The sequence below is a fragment of the Carcharhinus amblyrhynchos genome, chromosome 18 (genome assembly GCF_965287045.1).
Source record: "Carcharhinus amblyrhynchos chromosome 18, sCarAmb.v2.hapA, whole genome shotgun sequence".
Classification (NCBI taxonomy): domain Eukaryota; kingdom Metazoa; phylum Chordata; class Chondrichthyes; order Carcharhiniformes; family Carcharhinidae; genus Carcharhinus; species Carcharhinus amblyrhynchos.
Window position 1 is genome coordinate 48,027,345 of NC_137341.1, and position 21,701 is coordinate 48,049,045.

Consider the following 21,701-nt stretch of genomic DNA (forward strand, 5'->3'; position numbering starts at 1 on the left):
TAATGTGTAGGGATATTGGGGCTAGGGCCTGGGTGGGATTGTGTTCGGTGCAGACTTGATGGGCCAAAGGGCCTCTTTCTGCACTGTAGGGTTCTATGATCTATAAATGTTAGCTACCTTTCAAAATGATCATTACAAAGAGTGCAATGCTATGTGAGCGGGTGACTGCCTGAAACGTTTCAGCCATAGTGCACCAAGCAGAAGGGAATCGTAGAGAACTCTTTGGGGTGTATCACACTGAATGTATATGGCGATTTTCACAATTATTTCTTCCAGTTTCCTCCTGTAGTCCAAAGATGTGCAGGTTGGGTGGATTGGCCATGCTAAATTGGCCATTCCAGTGACCAAGTTGACGACCAGGTGCACCCTGTATCCAAGTCCTTTAAACACAAGAATTAGGGACAAGAGCAAACCATTTAGCCCCTCGAGCCTGCTCTGCCATTCAAAATCTGATCATTCACCTGATGAAGGGGCAACGCTCTGAAAGCTCATGCTACCAAATAAACCTGATCGTGGGGCCGAAGGGCCTGTTTCCTGCGCTGTTTTGCTCTTTGTTCTTTGACTTTAACCTGGTGTTGCCTGGATACTGTTCCTTATTGTTCAGAGATGTGTTGGGAGCATGGGGGTGGGTTAGCAGGGTAAATGTGTGGGGGTTAAGGGAGTAGCAGGGTAAATCTGTGCATGTGGAGTGGGTTAGCAGAGCAAATCTGTGCATGTGGGGTGGGTTAGCAAGGTAAATGTGTGTGGGGGGTGGGTGGGTGGGTTGGCAGAGTAAATATGGGGGACTCTGGGGAGAGGCCTGGCTGGGATGTTGTGTTAGGATCAGTACAGACTCGATGGGCTGAATGGCCTCTGTTGTTTGGTGGGGGGTGGGGGGGATTGTGTTGAAGCGGCTGAGAGTCTTCAGACGTTTAGGGTCCAATTGCCTGCCTCCTGCCCCAGCAGTGAGCAGCTGCCGGCAGTAGCGCTCTCCGAGCCGGGACGCTGCTGGGGGACAACAGCCGGGCCGTCTGCACCCCTGCCCGTTCCCCCGGGGGGGGGGCCGCTTAGAGCGGGGCACAACCGGAAGTGGCGGAGTGTTTTTGCGGCGGACACCGGAAGTGGTGCTCTCGCCCTTCAGTCAGCGGGATGGCGGCGGCGAGTGAGGCGGAGAGAGCAGTGCTGGTGAGAGAGAGACAGACACACCCCCAAACCGGGGAGAGAGAGACCCCGCTCTGTCAGGGAGACCAGAACCCGGGGGGACGAGGGGGGCTGCGGATACGGAGGGGGGAGGGGGGCTGCGGATACGGAGGGGAGGGAGGGGGAGGGGGGGCTGCGGATACGGAGGGGAGGAAGAGGAGGGGGAGTTGCAGATACAGAGAGTGGGGAGCAGGGGGGACTGTGGATATGGTCGGGGAGGGGAGCTGATGATGCAGGCGGGGGGGGGGAGGCTGGGGTTTGGGTGGAGAAGGAGGGGGCTGCAGATACTGGGAGGAGGGGACTGTGGATACGAGCAGAAGGGGGGGGCTGCAGATACGGGGAGGAGGGAGTTGCAATTTGGGGCGAGGAGAAAGGGGCTGTGGATATGTGCGGAGGAGGAGGGGGCTGCGGATACTTGGGGGGGGGGGGTGGACGGGGCTGCGGATGGATGGCTGCAGGTGAAGGATTGACAGCAGATACTTGGAAGGGTTGAGGTCATCAGGTTCCCAAGGGGGATGGGGGGCTTTGTATACCCATTGCAGGGGCTATAGATATCTGGAAAGTAAAAAGTGAAGGAATTAACATAAGAACATAAGAAATAGGAGCAGGAGTAGGCCAACTAGCCCTTCAAGCCTGCCCCGCCATTCAATAAGATCATGGCTGATCTGTCATGGCTCAGCTCCACATTCCCGCCCTCTCCCCATAACCCTTAATCCCCTCTCTTATCAAAAACCCATCAACCTGCGTCTTAAAAATATTTAGTGAGGTAGCCTCCACCACTTCAACGGGCAGAGAATTCCAGAGATTCACCACCCTTTGAGTGAAGAAGTTCCTCCTCAACTCCATTCTAAACCGCCCCCCCCTTTATCTTGAGGCTGTGCCCCCTAGTCCTACTATCCTTTCTGAGCGGGAAGAGTCTCTCCACCTCTATCCTATCCATCCCATTCATCATCTTATACGTCTCAATGAGATCTCCCCTCATTCTTCTAAACTCTAACGAGTACAAGCCTAATTTATTCAGCCTCTCCTCATAGCTCAACCCCCTCAACTCCGGCATCAGCCTAGTAAACCTCCTCTGCACTCCCTCCAAGGCCAAAATATCCTTGCGTAAGTACGGCGCCCAGAACTGCACACAGTACTCCAGCTGCGGCCTCACCAATGCCCTATATAAATGAAAGATGGAGTGGCTACCCAGTGTAGGATGGGTATTGGGGGGGGTGGGAGACAGATAAAGCGATGGAGACAGCTGGGATGGGGGACACTGGTGACCTGGATACCTTGGAGACAGATATCCAGGGGTGGGTATGCATTCTAAGTGGTATCGGTGGGGGGAGTCCAGGTTCTGCGAAGTTGGATAACTGAGGGGAGGGTGGTTAATGGAGTTTGGGTTCTTGAAGGCAGATGTGATAGCTGATTCCCAGTGCAGTGGATACCAGGATTTTGGTACCTGCAAGTCAGATAGCTAGCAGACTGGATACTTGAGGGTCATATACAGGCGAGAGCAGCAGATAATGGGGGCCCTGGTGGTGAGGAGGATAGTCAGAGGGGCCGATACTTGATGCGGATACCGGCAGAATGATAGGAATGGGATGGTGGGTACTGAAGATGAGGGCGATACTGCAGGTGGTGGTTACCAGGAGTCGGGGGACCAGGAGCAATTGAACCTTCAGTTTCCCAACAGCAAAGCCCACATTCAGCTGCTGGTTTTAGAAAGAGTGAAGAAATACATATATTAACTTTTGATAGGTGTGCCCCAACATGTGAGAAACAGATGGTTAAAAGCATTTTGTTTTGTCATGTTTTCAATAGTGGTATTTCTATACAGATAGTTTGCGCCGTGGAGCTTATTTTGACAGCGCACAAAATAAAATTGTGTAGATATCATGGCTTAACTAAGGTTAGGAATCATCATGGGTCAAAATCCTGAAACCTCCTCCCTTACCATACCTTTGCTATATCGATTGCAGTGATTCAAGAAAGCTCATCACCATCTCCTCAAGGGCAATTAGGGATGGGCAATAAATGCTGGCCTCCCAAGAATGAATAAAAAATAATTTGACAATGTACCTCTAAAATGTGTTTCCCCTGCATAATACTGGAGATGTTATTTCTGTTTTCTGTTGCTGTATTTAGGAGATGTATGACACTGTAAATGAAGTTATCAGACATTGTGAAAAGCTTTCGGTTGTTATTTTGATTCCATGTTTGGAGCTGGCCAGACTTGAAAACAAACTGTTGTGGAAAGGCAGATTCTTTTCAGCCCCCTTTATTGTGGCTCAGCAGGCAATACCAAGCTATTTAATATTGGTGTTATTGATTCTCCTGTGGGCTAGTGCTGATGCGACAGGCCCAATGGCATCCTGTGCTATTAACGATTCAGTGGTCTTCCTGTGAGTGTCTGAGCTAGTTTGATTGCAAGTTGTTCATGAATTTTGGCGTTTTACTTCCACAAGGATTCCCTGTTCTTCTTATTTGATTTGTAGAGGGGCTGATTTATCTCAGCTGCTCTCCCTGTGTGATTTAAATAGTTGTAGGAAAACCATATAATTCCTTTTTTCCAGTGAAATGAATTGTAGACGGACTTGTGGGCTGAATTAATAAATAGGCTTCAATGACTGCAAGCGCAACAGTTTTTTTAATAAGTAGAATGAGAGTAAAGCAGTAATTTGTACAAATATTTTTAATCATAGAATTCCTACGTTGCGGAAAGAGGCCATTTGGCCCATCGAGTCTGCACCGACCCTCTGAAAAAACATTCCGTCGAGTCCCTCCCTTCTGCCCTATCCCTGGAATCTCACCTATTTACCATGGCTAATCCACCTAACCTGCACATCTTGGGAAAGCAAGGGACAATCTTACCATAGCCAATCCACTTAATTGCACATCTTTGGACTGTGGGAGGAAGCCCACGTAGACAAGGGAAGAACGTGCAAAATCCCCACTGACAGTCGTCAGCTCACAGGCACTGTGAGGCAGCAATGCAAAACCACTATGCCATCCCAAAAGACATTCCAAAATCTTTTGTACCTTGAAAAGTCATTAAAGCCATTGCAGGCTTATAACATTGATTTAATGTGGTCTGGAAATAATTCTGAGGAGAGAAGCTCTATAGCTATTTCCACTGGAGCAAAAAAGACTATTAAAAAAATTAACTTTTAAAAATTATTAATTGCATTACAACCAGATAATGAAGGCTAATGACATTTGGAGCAGAAATGTTAGAGATCCGTAAAAAGAATATTCTGTCAATTCCTTTATTTGCCTTTGAGATGTAGATTTTTGAACATTGTGACCTTCTGAAGTGAGTTAGGTTTCCTGTGGAATTCTAGAGTTGATTTAGTTCAGATCTACGCTTTGTTGCACTCGCTTTTGCTTCCGAGTGAGCGAGGTATCATTACTGCTGTCTTCCAACAGTGTTTCAGTTGATGTGACATTTCTTTTTCCTTCTACCCCGTCTCTTAGTTGAACCAGTTTTTAACTCACCTGTCCGTATATTCTTTAAAATGAATTTGATTAGCGTGCCTTATCATCATTGTTGGAGACCAAGAAATTGTATTTTTAATCTCTGAAACTTTTGACACATTTCGAAATAGAAAACTGCAGGGGTGGGGTTATTTTGTCCTTGGGGTTTTGCATGTCTGAAAACTATCTGGGTGGTTAGCTGTTCCATTGTATCAATAGAATGATAGTTGATGAAAGTACTGCACTTTGCATTTTTAATGTTTTCCTGAGATAGTTCCTGTTTGAAGTGACCTTGACACCCCTTCTTGGTGTGAAATTCTATGCAACAGCTCTGCAGCACAGCTCTTATAGAAACTTCCCAGAGAAGTCATCAACTTGATATCAGATGGCTTGTGGCAGTCATTTTTGATCGTTTTTTTTAAACGGGTCTTCTTTAAGTAGTTCATAGAATTATAGAATTCATAGAATCCCTACAGTGCAGAAGGAGGCCATTCAGCCCATTGAGTCTGCACCAACCACAATCACACCCAGGCTCTATCCCCATAACCCTACTTATTTACCCTACTAACCCCCTAACAGTAAGAGGCAATTTACCATGGCCAATCAACCTAACTCACACGTATTTGGATTGTGGGAGGAAACTGGAGCACCTGGAGGAAACCCACGCAGACAATGACCCAAGCCGGGAATTGGACCCAAGCCGGGAATTGGACCCAAGTCCCTTGCATTGTGAGGCAACAGTGCTTGCCACCGTGCTGCCCATAAAAAACAGATTGTGTGTCTCTGGCGAGCTGGTGAAGTTATAGGTAAATTTCACTGCGTCACAATTTCCTATTATCCTGACAACGGTTTTGGAAGAAGTGATTCAGGAACGAACGTATTCTTTGGGAAATTCCAATTTAACATAGGCATTGAGCAGAGAGAGAGAGAGATTAGAAGAAATGTCCTTGCACAGGTTTATTGTATCATGATCTGAATCACTCAGGCAGATACCATTGCATCATTTTAGGGGGAAAATTGAATAAGTACTTGAAATAAAAGATTATGGAGAGAGGGACAATAGGATTGACCCCAGACTCACCTATCAATAGGCAAGATGACTCGAATGGCTTAATTCTGTGGTTACAACTTTATACAATTTAATTCTCACTTTGCTGCAAGAAAGATCGGAGCTCTTCTGTCAGGAAATGCTGCAGATGATAAAATGCCAAAGGCACAAAGAGAACTTTTATTATCCTCTGGCAGAGTCACAGTTAGGACATTTGCATTAATTAAGCTGCCTCACAAGCTGTGTTGTTCTCGGTGCCTTACTGCATAAACACATTGAACACGAATAATTCCTTGTACAGAGTAGCAGATATCTGGCAAGGGCTTTAAGGCTGAATATTTTGCAAATATGGAGTTTTGTTGAACTTCTTTCTTCAAATTTAAGTGCACCATTGCTCTCCAGTTATAAGTTTCAGTCGGGGAAAGCAAGCAAAAAGCTATCACAGAAGAGTGCAAGTGTGCAGAACCTGACATGTTGTGGCAGAGATCTAGTTACTTTAACTACTGTAAAGAGAGAAGCTGGAAATCTGAGGCTGTACGGGATCCAACTGAGGATTACAATAGATTGCATTGCAATAATGGGCGTGATAATGAAGGAGGGTGCCACTCTTCCCCATTATGTAATGGGAGCAAATCTGTTTTCTTTATTGTTGGAAAAGAGAATTTGGTTAAAATATCTTGATGTATTTAATTATGGATGTAGATACAGAAATAAGATATAGAATCTTACAGTGCAGAAGGAGGCCATTCGGTCCATCAAATGTCCTCAGAGTACAATGCCACCCAGACCCTGTCCCCGTAACCGCACATATTCACCCTGCTAATCCATCTAACCTACGCATTGTGGGACACTAAGGGACAATTTAGCGTGGCCAATCCACCCAACCACATCTTTTGGACTGTGGGAGGAAACTGGAGCACCCGGAGGAAACCTACACGAACATGGGGAGAATGTGCAACTTCCGCACAGACAGTGAGCCAAGCTGGGAATTGAACCCAGGCCTCTGGAGCTCTGAGGCAGCAGTGCTAACACTCTGCCACTGTGCCGCCCATGTTTGTTCCAGGTCATTGTATCAACAGTAATAAAATGAAGGTGTGGCGTGTCTCTCATGTCAGAGCATAATCTCTATGATAAAGGCAACATTTATAGTGCAGAATTATAATTAACTTTGAGCCATGTAACGATGCAATGCTAAATTCAATGACATATTGTCTGTCCGCCTTCATATTAAAACTCTCCTATCTCTTTTTTTTATTAGTGTCACTAGTAGGCTTACATTAATACTGCAATGAAGTTACTGTGAAAATCCCCTAGTTGCCACACTCTGGTGCTGTTCGGTACACTGAGGGAGAATTTAGCATGGCCAGTGCACCTAACCAACATACCATTCGGACTGTGGGAGGAAATCGGAGTGCCTGGAGGAAACCCACACAGACATGGGGAGAATGTGCGAACTCCACAAAGAGTGACCCAAGTTGGGAATGGAACCTGGGGCCCCTGGCGCTGTAAGGCAGCAGTGCTAACCACTATGCCACCATCACTTCCCTACACACGCACTGTGCCTTTAAAATTGCATTGTTATATTGTCTTGTTTTTACCATTTCAGGAGGAGGAATTTAAGTGGTTATTGCAGGAAGAGGTTCATGCTGTCCTCAAACAGCTGAAGGATATTCTGAAGGTAATTTCCATTCCCTTTGGATCAGTGCACAGGAAACTATGAATTGTAATATTTCCTCAAGTCGCTCTCAATGCAAATAGTCAAATGAGTTTTCAGTTACTATATTTCCTCGCAGTGTTCTGGATTAGTATACAGTTTTATTCACCATCTATCTCGTGTAAAAATTGAATTATTGTGACTAATTTGTTTTAGCCAGAATCATGGGGTTGACTTGGCACATCTTAATGTTTTTGGGAATTGATGTTGATGCTTGAGTTAGACTCCAAAAATTACTGTTATAATGACATAAAGTGAAAACTGGCAACATTAAATAATTCCTACTAATCCTTTAGGATGGCACAGTGCTTAGCACTGCAGCCTTACAGTGTCAGGGGCCCAGGTTCAATACTGGCCTCGCGTGACTGTTGACTCGGATAACTGGCACTTAGTGTCGGGGTCTATCAGGGTAAATATATGGGGTTACGTGAATAGGGCCTGCGTGGGTTTATGATTGATGCAGACTCGATGGTCCAAATTGCTGCCTCCTGCAATGTAGGGGTTCTATGGTTCTCCAACGTTTATTCCATAACATCAAAATGGTATAGATTTCATCCAGCCCAATGTAAGTATATTCCATAATGAATTAATTGCAACGCTTCCTGTTGAAAATCACTCTGACCATCCTCTGAATCACTGAATAATTTGTCCCAGTCGCCAGGTTGAATAACATCAGAGTATTCCTCACCTTCAACATCGCCATTGGTTGTACCGTGAGCATCGGCACCATCGTTCCACAAGTAATTTTCCTCCGTACCATCACCCATCAGGCTGAACAAATTTATAAGGCCTCCAGCAACAATTGCCATGCCAGTGTTGGCTGATTGCTCAGCTTGGGCTACAACGTCAAGAAGTTGGGATTTGAATGTGTCCCAGGCGGGCCAGTTTTCTCTATTGCATAGTCTCCCTGGTCTCAAATTGCAGACTTCTTTCACTTGTTTCTTGCAACCGTCCCCATCCGTCCGTCCTTTCCCGTGGGCAACAACGTCTTTCTGAAATTTCTCCGGGAAGAGGCTACTGCCTGAACCGAGTGCAGACGGGCGTAGGGTTGACAGGATAAAGGAAGTGAATGGGTGGCTCAGAGATTGGTGTGGGAGGAATGGGATCGAATTTATGGGGCATTGGCACCAGTATTGGGGTAGGTGGGACTTGTTCGGGCAGGATGGGGTTGGTCTGAATCGTGCTGGGACCAGAGTGCTGGCGAATCAAGTAAAGAGAACTGTAGACAGGGCTTTAAACTAATTAGGGGGGGGGAGGGTGCGAGGGTAGGTGATGTTAGGAGGTCTACAGTTAAGGATAGGGTACAGGTAAGGGAAGAGGCTGAGGATGTCCCAAGTGGTGGCGTTACGGCAAATAGGGTCCAGAAGAAGGCTGGGTTGAAAGCGCTTTATCTGAATGCACGAAGCATTCGGAATAAAGTGGATGAGCTGGTGGCGCAGATCGACACAAATGGATACGATCTGGTGGCCATTACAGAGACGTGGCTGCAAGGTGACAGGGACTGGGAGATGAATGTACAGGGCTATCAAGTGTTTAGGAAGGATAGGCAGGAGGAAAGAGGGGGTGGCGTAGCTCTGCTGATTAAGGACAGCATCAAGGTGGTAGCAAGGGATGATATCGGAGCCAAAGAGCAGAAAGTGGAATCGTTGTGGGTGGAGATTAGGAACAGCAAAGGGAGGAAGACGCTGGTGGGTGTCGTCTATAGGCCCCCGAATAATGATCTGGAGGTGGGGCGGGCTGTTAACGCGCAAATAAGTGCGGCGTGCAGGAATGGGACGGCAGTAGTTATGGGGGATTTCAATCTGCATATTGATTGGTCGACCCATGTTGGACGAGGTGGGCTCGAGGAGGAGTTCTTGGAATGCTGCCGGGATAGTTTCCTGGAACAGTGTGTGTTGGAGCCGACGAGGGAGCGAGCTATCTTGGATCTGGTGCTATGTAATGAGGCGGGTAGAATTAGGGACCTTGAGGTGAAGGATCCTCTTGGAGAGAGTGATCATTGTATGGTGGAGTTTCTGTTGCAGATGGAGGAGGAGAAAGTGGGTTCCCGGACACGTGTCCTTTGTTTGAATAGAGGGGAGTATGGTAGGATGAGAGAAGAATTGGCGAATGTGGACTGGGGGAGCGCGTTGGAAGGTAGGTCTGCTGAGGAGCAGTGGAGGATCTTTAAGGAGATCTTTCTTGGTGCTCAGCAGAAATTTATTCCGATGGTCAAAAAGGACAGTAGGAAGAGAGGTAATAAGCCGTGGATAACGAAGGAGGTGAAGGAAAGTGTTAAATTAAAAGCGGAGGAATTTAGAGTAGCTAAGAGCAGTGGGCGAGAAGAGGATTGGGAAAGGTTTAAATGTCAACAAAGATTGACAAAAAAGTTGATAAAGGAGGGTAGAAGAAGCTATGAAGCTGGGCTAGCACTTAATATAAAAAAGGATAGCAAGAGTTTTTATAAATATATAAAAAGGAAGAGGCTGGCTAGGGTGAACGTTGGTCCCTTAGCGGATGAGAAAGGGGACCTAGTGGTAGGGGATGGGGATATGGCTAAGGTCTTGAATAACTTTTTTGTTTCTGTCTTCACGGAGGAGGACGTGAATAATTTGCCGGGTGTTAGCGATGGAAAGGTGGTAGGACTGGAGGGTCTTAATGACATTACTGTTACTAGAGAGGTGGTGCGCGACAGACTGGAGGGGCTGATTGTGGACAAGTCCCCAGGACCGGATGGAATGCATCCGAGGGTTCTGAAAGAAATGGCGGAGGTGATAGTGGATGCCTTGGTGGTTATTTTCCAGACGTCGCTGGATTCCGGGGAAGTGCCGGAGGATTGGAAAACGGCTAATGTTACGCCGTTGTTTAAGAAGGGTGCCAGGCAAAAGGCGGGGAATTACAGGCCGGTTAGTTTAACGTCTGTGGTAGGTAAAATGTTAGAATCCGTCATTAAGGAGGAAATTGCGAGGCATCTTGAAGGGAATTGCTTGATAGAGCAGACGCAACACGGTTTCATTAAAGGGAAGTCGTGTCTGACAAATTTACTGGAGTTCTATGAGGATGTGTCTAGGGCGGTGGATAGAGGAGAGCCGGTGGATGTGGTCTTTCTGGATTTTCAGAAGGCGTTTGATAAGGTACCTCACAAGAGGTTACTGCAGAAGGTCAGAGGACATGGAGTTGGGGGTAGGGTGTTAGCGTGGATAGAGGATTGGTTGTCAAATAGGAGGCAGAGAGTGGGGGTCAATGGGTGCTATTCGGATTGGCGGTTGGTGACTAGTGGAGTGCCCCAGGGGTCGGTGCTGGGGCCTCAGCTATTTACCATTTATATAGATGATCTGGAGGAGGGAACCGAGTGTAGGGTGTCGAAATTTGCTGATGACACCAAGATTGGGGGAAAGGCAAATTGTGCGGAGGGTGTGGAGAGTCTGCAGAAGGATCTAGATAGGCTGGGCGAATGGGCCAGGAAATGGCAAATGGAATTTAATGTTGGCAAGTGTGAGGTGGTCCACTTTGGTAGGAAGAATGGTAGGAAGGACTATTACTTACGTGGCGAAAAACTGCAGCAGGCGACGGTGCAGAGGGACCTCGGGGTCCTTGTGCATGAGTCGCAAAAACCCAGCCTGCAGGTGCAGCAGGTGGTCAGGAAGGCGAATGGGATGCTGGCCTTCATAGCGAGGGGGATTGAATATAAAAGTAGGGAGGTCTTGCTGCAGCTGTATAGGGCATTGGTGAGGCCGCAGCTGGAGTACTGTGTGCAGTTTTGGGCGCCGCACCTGCGCAAGGATATTTTGGCCTTGGAGGGAGTGCAGAGGAGGTTTACTAGGCTGATACCGGAGTTGAGGGGGTTGAGCTATGAGGAGAGGCTGAATAAACTAGGCTTGTACTCGTTAGAGTTTAGAAGAATGAGGGGAGATCTCATTGAGACGTATAAGATGATGAATGGGATGGATAGGATAGAGGTGGAAAGACTCTTCCCGCTCAAAAAAGACAGTAGGACTAGGGGGCACAGCCTCAAGATAAAGGGGGGGCAGTTCAGAACGGAGTTGAGGAGGAACTTCTTCACTCAAAGGGTGGTGAATCTCTGGAATTCTCTGCCCGTTGAAGTGGTGGAGGCTGCCTCGCTAAATATTTTTAAGAAGCGGGTTGATGGGTTTTTGATAAGAGAGGGGATTAAGGGTTATGGGGAGAGGGCGGGAAAGTGGAACTGAGCCACGACAGATCAGCCATGATCTTATTGAATGGCGGGGCAGGCTCGAAGGGCCAGATGGCCTACTCCTGCTCCTATTTCTTATGTTCTTATGTTCTTATGTTTAAGAGCTTCGCGCTTGAAGAACGTCGTCGGTTTTGTAATTTTGTGCCACCCGCCATACAAGATGGAACCGCTGTGAGCCGTGTCTCCCCCCAGCCAGTCACCCCCACAAAAAGGTGATTTCTTCACCAATCTTGGTAACGTGCTTTTTTGCTGGCATGTTGAAATCCATTGACATTCGTCAATATTTCCAAGAAGGCCAATTGATATGTATCCATCTGTTAATGTTGGATGACAAAATGGTGGGACACGGTCGTTTTATTGTCAAGTCAGATGGCAGACCCTGTAAAATTTATTTTCTGATGGAATACTAAATCCTGTTCGTGAATCATGTGCACCACTTGGGCACTGGCCTTGAATTCTGGAATACTGTCTTCTTACCTCCCTCAGAGCACGGAGTCAGGTGGCTGTCTGGGTGATGACATGGCCATTTTGCCAATGTTCATTATCTCATTCTACCATCTTTTTTCTCCAGATCAGGCCATTTGCTCAGTCCTCTTCACCTGGCACAATTCTACTTCGGCATCTTTCCTAGTTTATTGGACACCTTTCCCCAGTCTCTGTTTTCTTGGAAACGTTAAACTCTCACTGCAGCATAGTTATTCATCTTCTCAGTGAAAACTGCAACTGTCACTTAAAAGTGTTATACAGCTTTAATTTAAACACCCTCCAAGCATTCCAGTTTAATGAGACAAACGACGATAGCAATTCAATTATTTCTTGATTTAATTCTTATAGTACCAACTCAAACATAAACAGTTGCAACTCATTAACTCTTTACTGAACTTTAACTCTAATTGAACATTAACTTTCAACTAAACTTTGACTCTTAAACTGCATATTAACTTGAACTGACCGTCAGCTTTAACTAAGCATCAATTTAACTTTTTAACTGAAAATCGATACTACCAAGTTTAGAAAAACCTCGGCCAAGAAATATCCTCGCTGTAGAATCTATCTTCTTCTCTGAAACATCCTTTAGGGTACACTACTTGTAAAGGTTGGTCTCTTTGAGTTATCATTGGCAAACAAAGACTCACATGTCTCTTTATCCACTTGCTTCCAGAAGATTCTGTGTCATCCAGCCAATGAATTGATCCGAACCCCCAATTTCATCATTCGATTAGATCAGTCAAATGCAAGCAGAATAATGGCATTGGTCACCTCTGGCCTCATCCTACTCAGCCTCTTTAAGTGTACGTCGTTTACATTCCAATGCCCAGATAAGGAACACTGGCTCCAGGAGTCTGTACAGAGCTCATCCCCGCCTTGGACAGGCTTTTAAAATCTGACACTTTCTGTCCTTTGACAACTTCCAGGCCATTGGCCACAAGAAATCCCAGCAGAGTGGAAAAAAACAACTTTAAAGCCACTGTTGCCAATATTGTTGTTAAATTATTGTTGCAGCCGTTCTTTCTCTGTCCACAAGATTGAGCTTTGTACTCGTCATTCTTCCTCAAAGACATTGTAAACATGGGAACAGGAATAGGCCATTCAGCCTGTCAAGCCTGCTCTGCCATTTAATGAGATCCTGGCTGATTTGTAGCTTAACTCCATATACTTGCCGCTGACTCATATCCCTTAATATCTTTGCTTCACAAAATATAATCGATCTCGGATTTAAAATTAGCAATGGACTTCACGACTGGTATTGGTGAAAGAGAATTCCAAACCTCTACCACCCTTTGTGTGTAGAAATGCTTCCTAGCCCCCCTCGTAAATGGTCTGGTCCTAATTTCAGGACTGTGCATCCTATAGTTGATCTACTGTCTTTTCCTGTTAAAATCTTGAAGACTTTGATCAGATCAACCCCTAACCTTCTAATTTCGAGATAAAACGGGCCTAATTTGTATAAGGCAGAATACTGTGGATGCTGGAACCTGAAACAAAAACAGAAAATGCTGGAGAACTCAACAGGTCTGACAGCATCTGTGGAGAGACAATAGAGCCAACGATTCGAGACTGAACGCCCTTCGTCTGACAACAAAGGGCCATCCTGACTTGAAGCATCGGCTCTTATTTGTAAAATCTCTTATAAAGTACAAGTTAATCAAGCCTGCATCGACAATAACCCCACCCGGGCCCTACCCCTGTAACCCCACGTATTTACCCTGCTCATCCCCTGACACTAAGAGGCAATCAACCTAATCTGCACATCTTTGAATTGTGGGAGGAAATCCACACCGACATGGGGAGAAGTTGCAAACTCCACACAGTCCCCCGAGGCTGGAATTAAACCTGGGTCCCTAGTGCTAACTGCTGTGACGCAGATGTAACTAACAATGTAATCGTACACCATGTCTGTGAACATATCACTGTGCGACGCGAGCCCTGTTGGCAATTATGTGTTATGTGCACATTTTGGACCTGGGTTTCAGTGTGAAGATTGAGAATTCCAGCATTTTAATCCCATGAATGGGAGCGATTCAGTCCTAACTACTGCAAATCAAAACCTGGAATCTGCAGTGGAAGCCAGAACAAACTAATTTTAATGACCGTCAGTAGAAAGCAATTTGTTGACAAGCTGTAGATAATGTAAATGTATTGCTGTTGCTTAACATCTACTCAGCTTGCAGTTTTCCTTCTAACTAACAATGGACTCCTCTTGTACAGGAGGCCTCTCGACGTTTTACCCTGTCAGCCTCTGGACCTGAAGGTCAAACCCGGCAGGAGAACTTCAAACTGGGAAGCTCAGTGTAAGCAGTTGGCCTTGTGCCATGTTCAATGACAGATGATTTTCACGGGCAGCCATGCAATGAAGATAACAAACTTTCTTTACCTACGCACGCACACCCTCCGAGTGCTCGCTTGAGGAAGAATCAAGCTGATGGAAAAGATCAGTTTTTTTTAAACAAAATATTCTTTATTCATTTGTGAGACATGGGCGTCGCTGGCTGGGTCAGCATTTGTTGCCCTTGAACTGAGTGGCTTGCAAGGCCATTTCGGAGGCAGCTGAGAGTCAACCACATTGCTGTGGCTCTGGAATCATGTCTGAGGGCGGTACAGTGGTTAGCACTGCACCGCTGCCTCACAGCGCCAGGGACCAAAGTTTGATTCCAGGCTTGGGTCACTGTCTGTGTGGAGTCTGCACATTCCGTGTCTGCATGGGTTTCCTCTGGGTGCTCTAGTTTCTGAATGACGTGCTAGTTAGGTGCATTGACCATGCTAAGTTCTCCTTCAGTGTACCTAAAGAGGTGCCAGAGTGTGGCTACTAGGGGAATTTCACAGTAACTTCATTGCAGTGTTAATATAAGCCTACTTGTGATAAATAATCTTTAATTTCAATATAGGCCAGACCAGGTAAAGGACAGCAGATTTCCTTCCCAAAAGTACGAGTGAACCAGATGAATGAAATAATTAGAAAATGAGAGGGAGTACTGCTTTTGAAGTTTTTTTTTTGCATTTAAGAGTTTTGTAAAACTTTATTTATTTCAAAATGTGGCCAAGATGTCTGAACATTAAATATACTTTCTCTGATTACGTGGAAAGTATTGAATGTGTGTGTACAGTAGTACCAGATCGTGTGATGTGGCTGAGTTACTTTCTTTACATTTTGGCATGTTTTGGAACTAACTTTAACCTTTTTGTTTGCTTTATGGTTTCTTTCCCCCTAAATCTCCAATTCTGTTTTCCTTTTTTTAGGATCCCTGTGTCATCCATTCCCTGAGCCAAGCAACCTGTTCCCAACCATCTTCCAGTGCTTCTCCTCTTAACTACTTTAGGATGATTGAGACTGATTTATAGTTTTCACTTTCGATTAGTTGCCTGCTTTCATGTAAGGAAGTGACTTCCTTTAGTTCTGAAATCTGAGATGGTCTGTCTTGACGTATCTGCCTTTATAAAAAGCTATCTGTCTTGGTACCGATGATTAGACACCTGAACAAAGGCAAACTGAGAGAAGGGAAGTCTGAGAGGAGGTCTTATTAAGATTTTCGAGATCCTTAAGGGTGCAAACAAATTGGACCCTGAATAAACTTGTTACTGTGACCACTAGAATAAAGTTAAAGTTTAAAATTTATTTATTAGTCACAAACAAGCCTTACGTTAACAGTAAACATTGCAACGGGGCGGCACAGTGGTTAGCACTGATGCCTCACAGCACCAGGAACCCTTGTTCGATCCCCGGCTTGGGTCGCTGTCTATGTTGAGTTTGCACATTTTCCCCGTGTCTGCGTGGGTTTCCTCTGGGTGCTCCGGTTTCCTCCCACAGTCTGAAAGACGTGCTAGTTAGGTGCATTGGCCGTGCTAAATTCTCCTTCAGTGGGCCTAAACAGGTGCCGGAGTGTGGCGACTAGGGGAATTTCACAGTAACTTCATTGCAGTGTTAATGTAAGCCTTGCCTGTGACTAATAAATAAACTTTACAATAAAGTTACTGTGAAATTCCCTGATTTGCCACACTCCAGCACCGGTTCAGGTTAATGCACCTAACCAGCACATCTTTCAGAGTGTGGGAGGAAACTGGACCACCTGGAGGAAACCCTTGCAGACACAGGGAGAACGTGCAGACTCCACACAGACACTGACCCAAGCCGTGGATTGAACTTGGGTCCCTGGCAGTGTGAGGCAGCAGTGCTAACCCCTGTGCCACTGTGCTGCCTCGATAAATAGATGAAGCTAAGGAATGGGAATTGAATCGGTAGCATAATTCTTATTGTTTAATCTGGAGGTTGTTTGGAACACTCTGCCCAGAGAGACGATTGAATTTTAAAATGGAAATTGCCTGGAAATAAATTGGGCAATGAAGACTTTGAACTGCGCGTTTAGTTCTGGAGCTGACTTAGATCAGTGTGAAATGGTCGTGCCAAGCCCAGTACATTCAAAGTTTTCTGGCTTAAATTTGAATAATGTTTAGGTGTGCATCCTTTGATCATTGATCTTTAATTGGTTCTTGGCAGAACATAGAGGTGAACTTTACTGGAACAGTGCTTTAGAACAGCAGGTCATTAAGGCAACGTGATTATTTAGTGACTTAGTATGAAGACATCTAAAATTAGTTTCTAAGTTGGCCATTGTCTGAGTGTGAATCACAGGACGAGAGCAAAACAGAAGGCATCCCCTTGCTGGCTGTCAGCTACTGAAATGTTCCTCCTCCACCTGTTCTCCCTGCATCTTTTCACAGCTTCTATCCCATTGCTGAACAACACGGCGGCTTTGACCTGCTCCATTTCCGACCTGGGCCAGTTCCCCCTCCTTAGCATACCTGCTGCTCGCATGGTCTCTTGGAACACCGTGCTGACATGTCTTTCTCTCTGCAGTGTTGCAAGTTTGTTTTTCTTTCAATTATCCAATTTGGAGGCTATGATTGACCCTGTATCCTTCACACTCGTAGGCAGTGCATTCCAGGTCTTAACCACTTGTTGTGTAAGAAGAAAAGTTTTCCCTCATGTCACCTCTGACCCCGTTGCCAATCACCTTATGTTGTTGTGACCTGGTGCTTGACTCTTCTGCCAATTGAAGCAGTTTCACTCTGTCTAGACCCCTCCTGACACCTCATCAAATATTTTCCCAACTTCTCCTGTCTTTTCTATGTAATTGAAGTTTCTTGTCGCTGGAATAAGAACATAAGAACATAAGAAGTAGGAGCAGGAGTAGGCCATCTAACCCTTCGAGCCTGCCCCGCCATTCAATAAGATCATGGCTGATCTGTCACTGCTCAGTTCCACTTTCCCGCTTTCTCCCCATAACCCTTAATCCCCTCTCTTATCAAAAACCCATCAACCCGCGTCTTAAAAATATTTAGCGAGGCAGCCTCCACCACTTCAACGGGGAGAGAATTCCAGAGATTCACCACCCTTTGAGTGAAGAAGTTCCTCCTCAACTCCATTCTAAACCGCCCCCCTTTTATCTTGAGGCTGTGCCCCCTAGTCCTACTGTCTTTTTACATTCTCATAAATCTTTCCTTCACTCTCCCCAATGCCTTCACATATTTTCTGAACTTTTTATTCATTCCTGGGACGTGGGTGTCACTGGTTGGCCAGCATTTGTGCTCATCCCTAGTTTGCCCTTGACAATACGGTGGTGAGCTGCCTTATACTTTTTTTACTCAATAGCTTTATTTCTAAATCCCAGGGAGCTTACTAACTGTTCTCTCAAGCTGCCCTGCTGCCTTCAGTGATTTGTGTGCATTCACCCCATGGTCTCTCTCTGCTCTGCACATCTCCATCCTCATTCTCTATTTTATATTGCCCGTCTTTGTTCTTCCTTTCAAAGTCTAACATTTCACTGTTCTCTACATTAAATTTCAACTGGCACGTATCTGCCCATTCCGTCAGTCTGCCTGTGTCTTCTCGAAATCCCACTGTCTTTCTCACGGTTCACGTATTTGCATGTTTTGCATCACCTGTAAATTTTTGAGTGAGTGCCCTGTGCACCCAGTCTAAGTCATTAATATAGATCAAGAGAAGCACTGATACTGACCCCTGGACAGCCCCAGTGCACACTTACCATCTGTCTGAAAAGTAACACTACTCTGTTTCTCGTACTCAGGCACCCTCATGTGCACATTACCACCGTCCTTTTTATTCCATGTTATAAGTTATATAATTTATTTATTAGTGCCGCAGGTAGGCTTACGTTAACACTGCAGTGAAGTTACTGTGAAAATCCCCTAGTCTCCACATTCCAGCGCCTGTTTGGGTACACTGAGGGAGAATTTAGCATGGCCAATGCACCTAACCAGCATGTCTTTTGGACTGTAGGGGAAACCCACACAGACACGGAGAGAATGTACAGACTCTGCACAGACAGTCAACCAAGCTGGGAATCAAACCCGGATCCCTGGCGCTGTGAGGCAGCAGTGCTTGTTTCCACTTTGCTGACGAGCCTGTCATGTGACAGTTTATTAAGTGCTCTTTAGAAGTTCATGTACACTATATCAACCACATTACCTTAATCAATCCTTTGTTACTTCCATCAAAAAATTCAGTACAAGTAGTGAGAAACAGCAGCCATTTTAACTTTGCTCTCTGGCTGAATTCCACTTCAGAAATAGCACTGTCCTCTGTTAATATTGAGACATAGAATTAGAGTGTAGCAACACTAGCAATCAGGCCTGCACCATGTACTGATCTGGCTGTGACAAGTCAAATCAGATGTTTCCTTCCCCACTGAAGAATAATTGCCAAAGGTATGCTGGTAGGGAAGGAAGGAGATGCCATTTACACCTGAATAATTGAGCTAATTGTTCAATGTTTTCTTGCCTGGAAATCAGGAAGGAGTAAGGTCGCGTGATTAAATCATGTTATTACAAGTCTATTGACAGAAGCTTTAAGTCACAATCTTCCATGGATATTTACAAAATTGTTTATTTATTGTGTATAGAAGTAATACAAGTACAAATTGTGTTCTTTTTCCAAGTTAAATATAAATCTAAAATCCAACCCACTTGAGTTACATGCCATAATATGAATGTTTTCTAAGTTTCTTTTTCCCTTTCCCAGATCGGACCAAGTGAAGGGTGTCCTTACATTGCAGGGAGATGCATTGACTCAGGCTGTGAGTACATGTAAAATAGGATTGAAGATGCTGCCGTCATAGACTCAAATAGTATAATTTATTGGTTTTAATTGAAAATGTGGTGTAGTGGTAATGTCACTGCACTTGTAACCCAGGGGACGTGGGTTCAAATCCCAACACGGCAACTAGTGGAGATTAAATTCAATAATAAGCTACTCTCAGTAACGGTGACAATTAAGACCATAAAACATCAGAGCAGAATTAGGCCACTCAGCCCTTCGAGTCTGCGCAGACATTCAATCATGGCTAATTTTTTTCTCATCCCCATTCCCCTGCCTTTTCCCCATAACCCCTGATCCCCTTATTAATCAAGAACCTAGCCATCTTGGTCTTAAAGACACTCAATGACGTGGTCTCCACAGCCTTCTGCGGCAAAGGATTCCACAGATCCACCACTCTCTGGCTGAAGAAATTCCTCCTCATCTCTGTTCTAAAAGATTGTCACTTTAGCCTAAGGTTGTCATTAAAAACCCTGATGTTTGGAGTTGTGCAGAACTTCGTTGAGGCCACAGCTGGAGTACTGTATGCAGTTCTGGTTGCTACATTATAGGAAGGACGTGAACTCTGCACTGGAGGAAGTGCAGAGGAGATTCACCAGGATGCTGCCTGGGATGGAACATTTAAGTTATGAAGAGAGGTTGGATAGGCTTGGGTTGTTTTCTCTGGAGCAGAGAAGACTGAGGGGGCAACCTGATTGAAGTGCTCAAGATTGTGAGCGACTTGGACAGGGTGGATCGGAAACAGCTGTTCGGCTTAGTTGAAGAGTCAGCTACGAGGGGACACAAGTTAAAAGTGAGGGCTGGGAGGCTTTGGGGGGATTTGAGGAAAAACCTTTTTACCCAGAGGGTGTTGACGCTCTGGAATGTGCTGCCTGGGGGGGTGGTGGTGGAGACGGAATGCCTCACATCCTTTAAAAAGTGCCTGGATGGGTACTTGGCACGCCACAACATTGAAGGCTGTGGGCCAAGTGCTGGCAAGTGGGATTAGGTGGGCAGGTCAGGGCCTTTCATATGTCGGTGCAGATTTGATGGGCCGAAAGGCCTCTTCTGCAATGTAGTAATCTGAGATGTAACTGGATAATAAAGTTCAGTTAAAATGGAAAAAGAACATGTACGTCAGTGTGTGGGTGAATGTATACAATGTACGTACACAAAAATATATATGTGCATGTACTCACATAGATACATGTGTGCATGCCCTCTTTAGATGTATGGCAGCCATCGACCCTCTGTAAGTATGGTGGCCATCAGCAAATGCAGCTGAAAAATAAAGGCTTCAACCTTGTCTTGATAAATGCTTTGTCCGAGAGGCTGATTCTGAGATTTAATCGAATATCTGTTTTCCAATATAGGATATTAACCTCAGACTGCCTAAACACAACCAGGTGCTGCATTGCACTTTCAGAGAGGATAAACAGTGGAAAATGCAGCAGGTAAGGACAGTCATTACAACAGTTTCTCCTGTTAACGCTGCAGTGAAGTTACTGTGAAAATTCTTTAGTCGCCACACTGTTCGGGTACACTGGGGGAGAATTTAGCACGGCCAGTGCACCCTAACCAGCATGTCTTTTGGACTGTGAGAGGAAACCCAGACTGACACAGGGAGAACATGCAAACTCTGCACAGGCAGTTAACCCAAGACCGGGATCGAATCTGGGCCCCTGGCACTGAGGCGGTAGTGCTAAGTACTGTGCCACCGTGCCATCCATGTGGCTAAATCGTTCCACTTTGCCACACATCTGTGGCTAGCCAGTAATTCCCATTGGGTGACATTGTATTGGAACTTGCAGGTTAACGAGGCAAATCGTATTTTCTTCTTCCAATCATTCTAGTCATCTTGTGCGTGTCATTCCTTGTATGGTCATATATCTTTCATTTTCTTTTCAATGCTTTCTTCTCTCTCCGCCATCCAATTCCTCAGTTTTTGAATTCGCTTTTTCTTTCTGGCTTAACAGATTCAGGATGCCAGGAATCATGTTGGACAAGCCTTATACCTACTCAACAGCAGAGACCAGACTTACCAGTTTAAAAGTGGGGCCGAGGTCAACAAGGTCAGTCAGATTTCAGTACTCAATAGCAAATCAGCAGTAAATATCCTTGAATAATCAATGCCTAAACTAAATATTAAATGCAGTTCTTTTTAAAACTAGTTGAAACCTTTTGAATGTTTGTTAACCGTTGATTATTTTGCTCATATATAGAGATAGTTACAGCTCATTCACAAGTTTATAGTTTATTACTGTCACAAGTTAGGCTTACATTAACACTGCAATGAAGTTGCTGTGAAAATCCCCTAGTCGCCACTCTGGTGCCTGTTCTGGTACATTGAGAGAGAATTTAGCATGGCCAGTGCACCTAACCAGCACATCTTTCGGACTGTGAGAGGAAACCGGAGCACCCAGAGGAAACCCATGCAGACACGGGGAAGAACATATAGACTCCGCACAGGCAGTCACCCAAGCTGGGAATCGAACCTGGGTCCCTGGAAGTATTG

At 45.4% G+C, this 21,701-nt stretch overlaps 1 protein-coding gene across 1 annotated transcript in view; it reads left to right on the plus strand.

The window, feature by feature from the left end:
• Nucleotides 1-1,100: 1,100 nt before the first annotated feature.
• The window catches only part of rogdi (rogdi atypical leucine zipper), a 34,530-nt gene continuing 13,929 nt past the window's right edge, over nucleotides 1,101-21,701 (plus strand). The window contains exons 1-6 of the mRNA XM_080206191.1: nucleotides 1,101-1,164; nucleotides 7,296-7,367; nucleotides 14,305-14,387; nucleotides 19,133-19,187; nucleotides 20,560-20,640; nucleotides 21,163-21,258. Of these exons, the coding sequence (XP_080062317.1) occupies nucleotides 1,129-1,164; nucleotides 7,296-7,367; nucleotides 14,305-14,387; nucleotides 19,133-19,187; nucleotides 20,560-20,640; nucleotides 21,163-21,258 (423 nt within the window). The 5' untranslated portion in view covers nucleotides 1,101-1,128. The remainder of the gene's footprint in view (nucleotides 1,165-7,295; nucleotides 7,368-14,304; nucleotides 14,388-19,132; nucleotides 19,188-20,559; nucleotides 20,641-21,162; nucleotides 21,259-21,701) is intronic.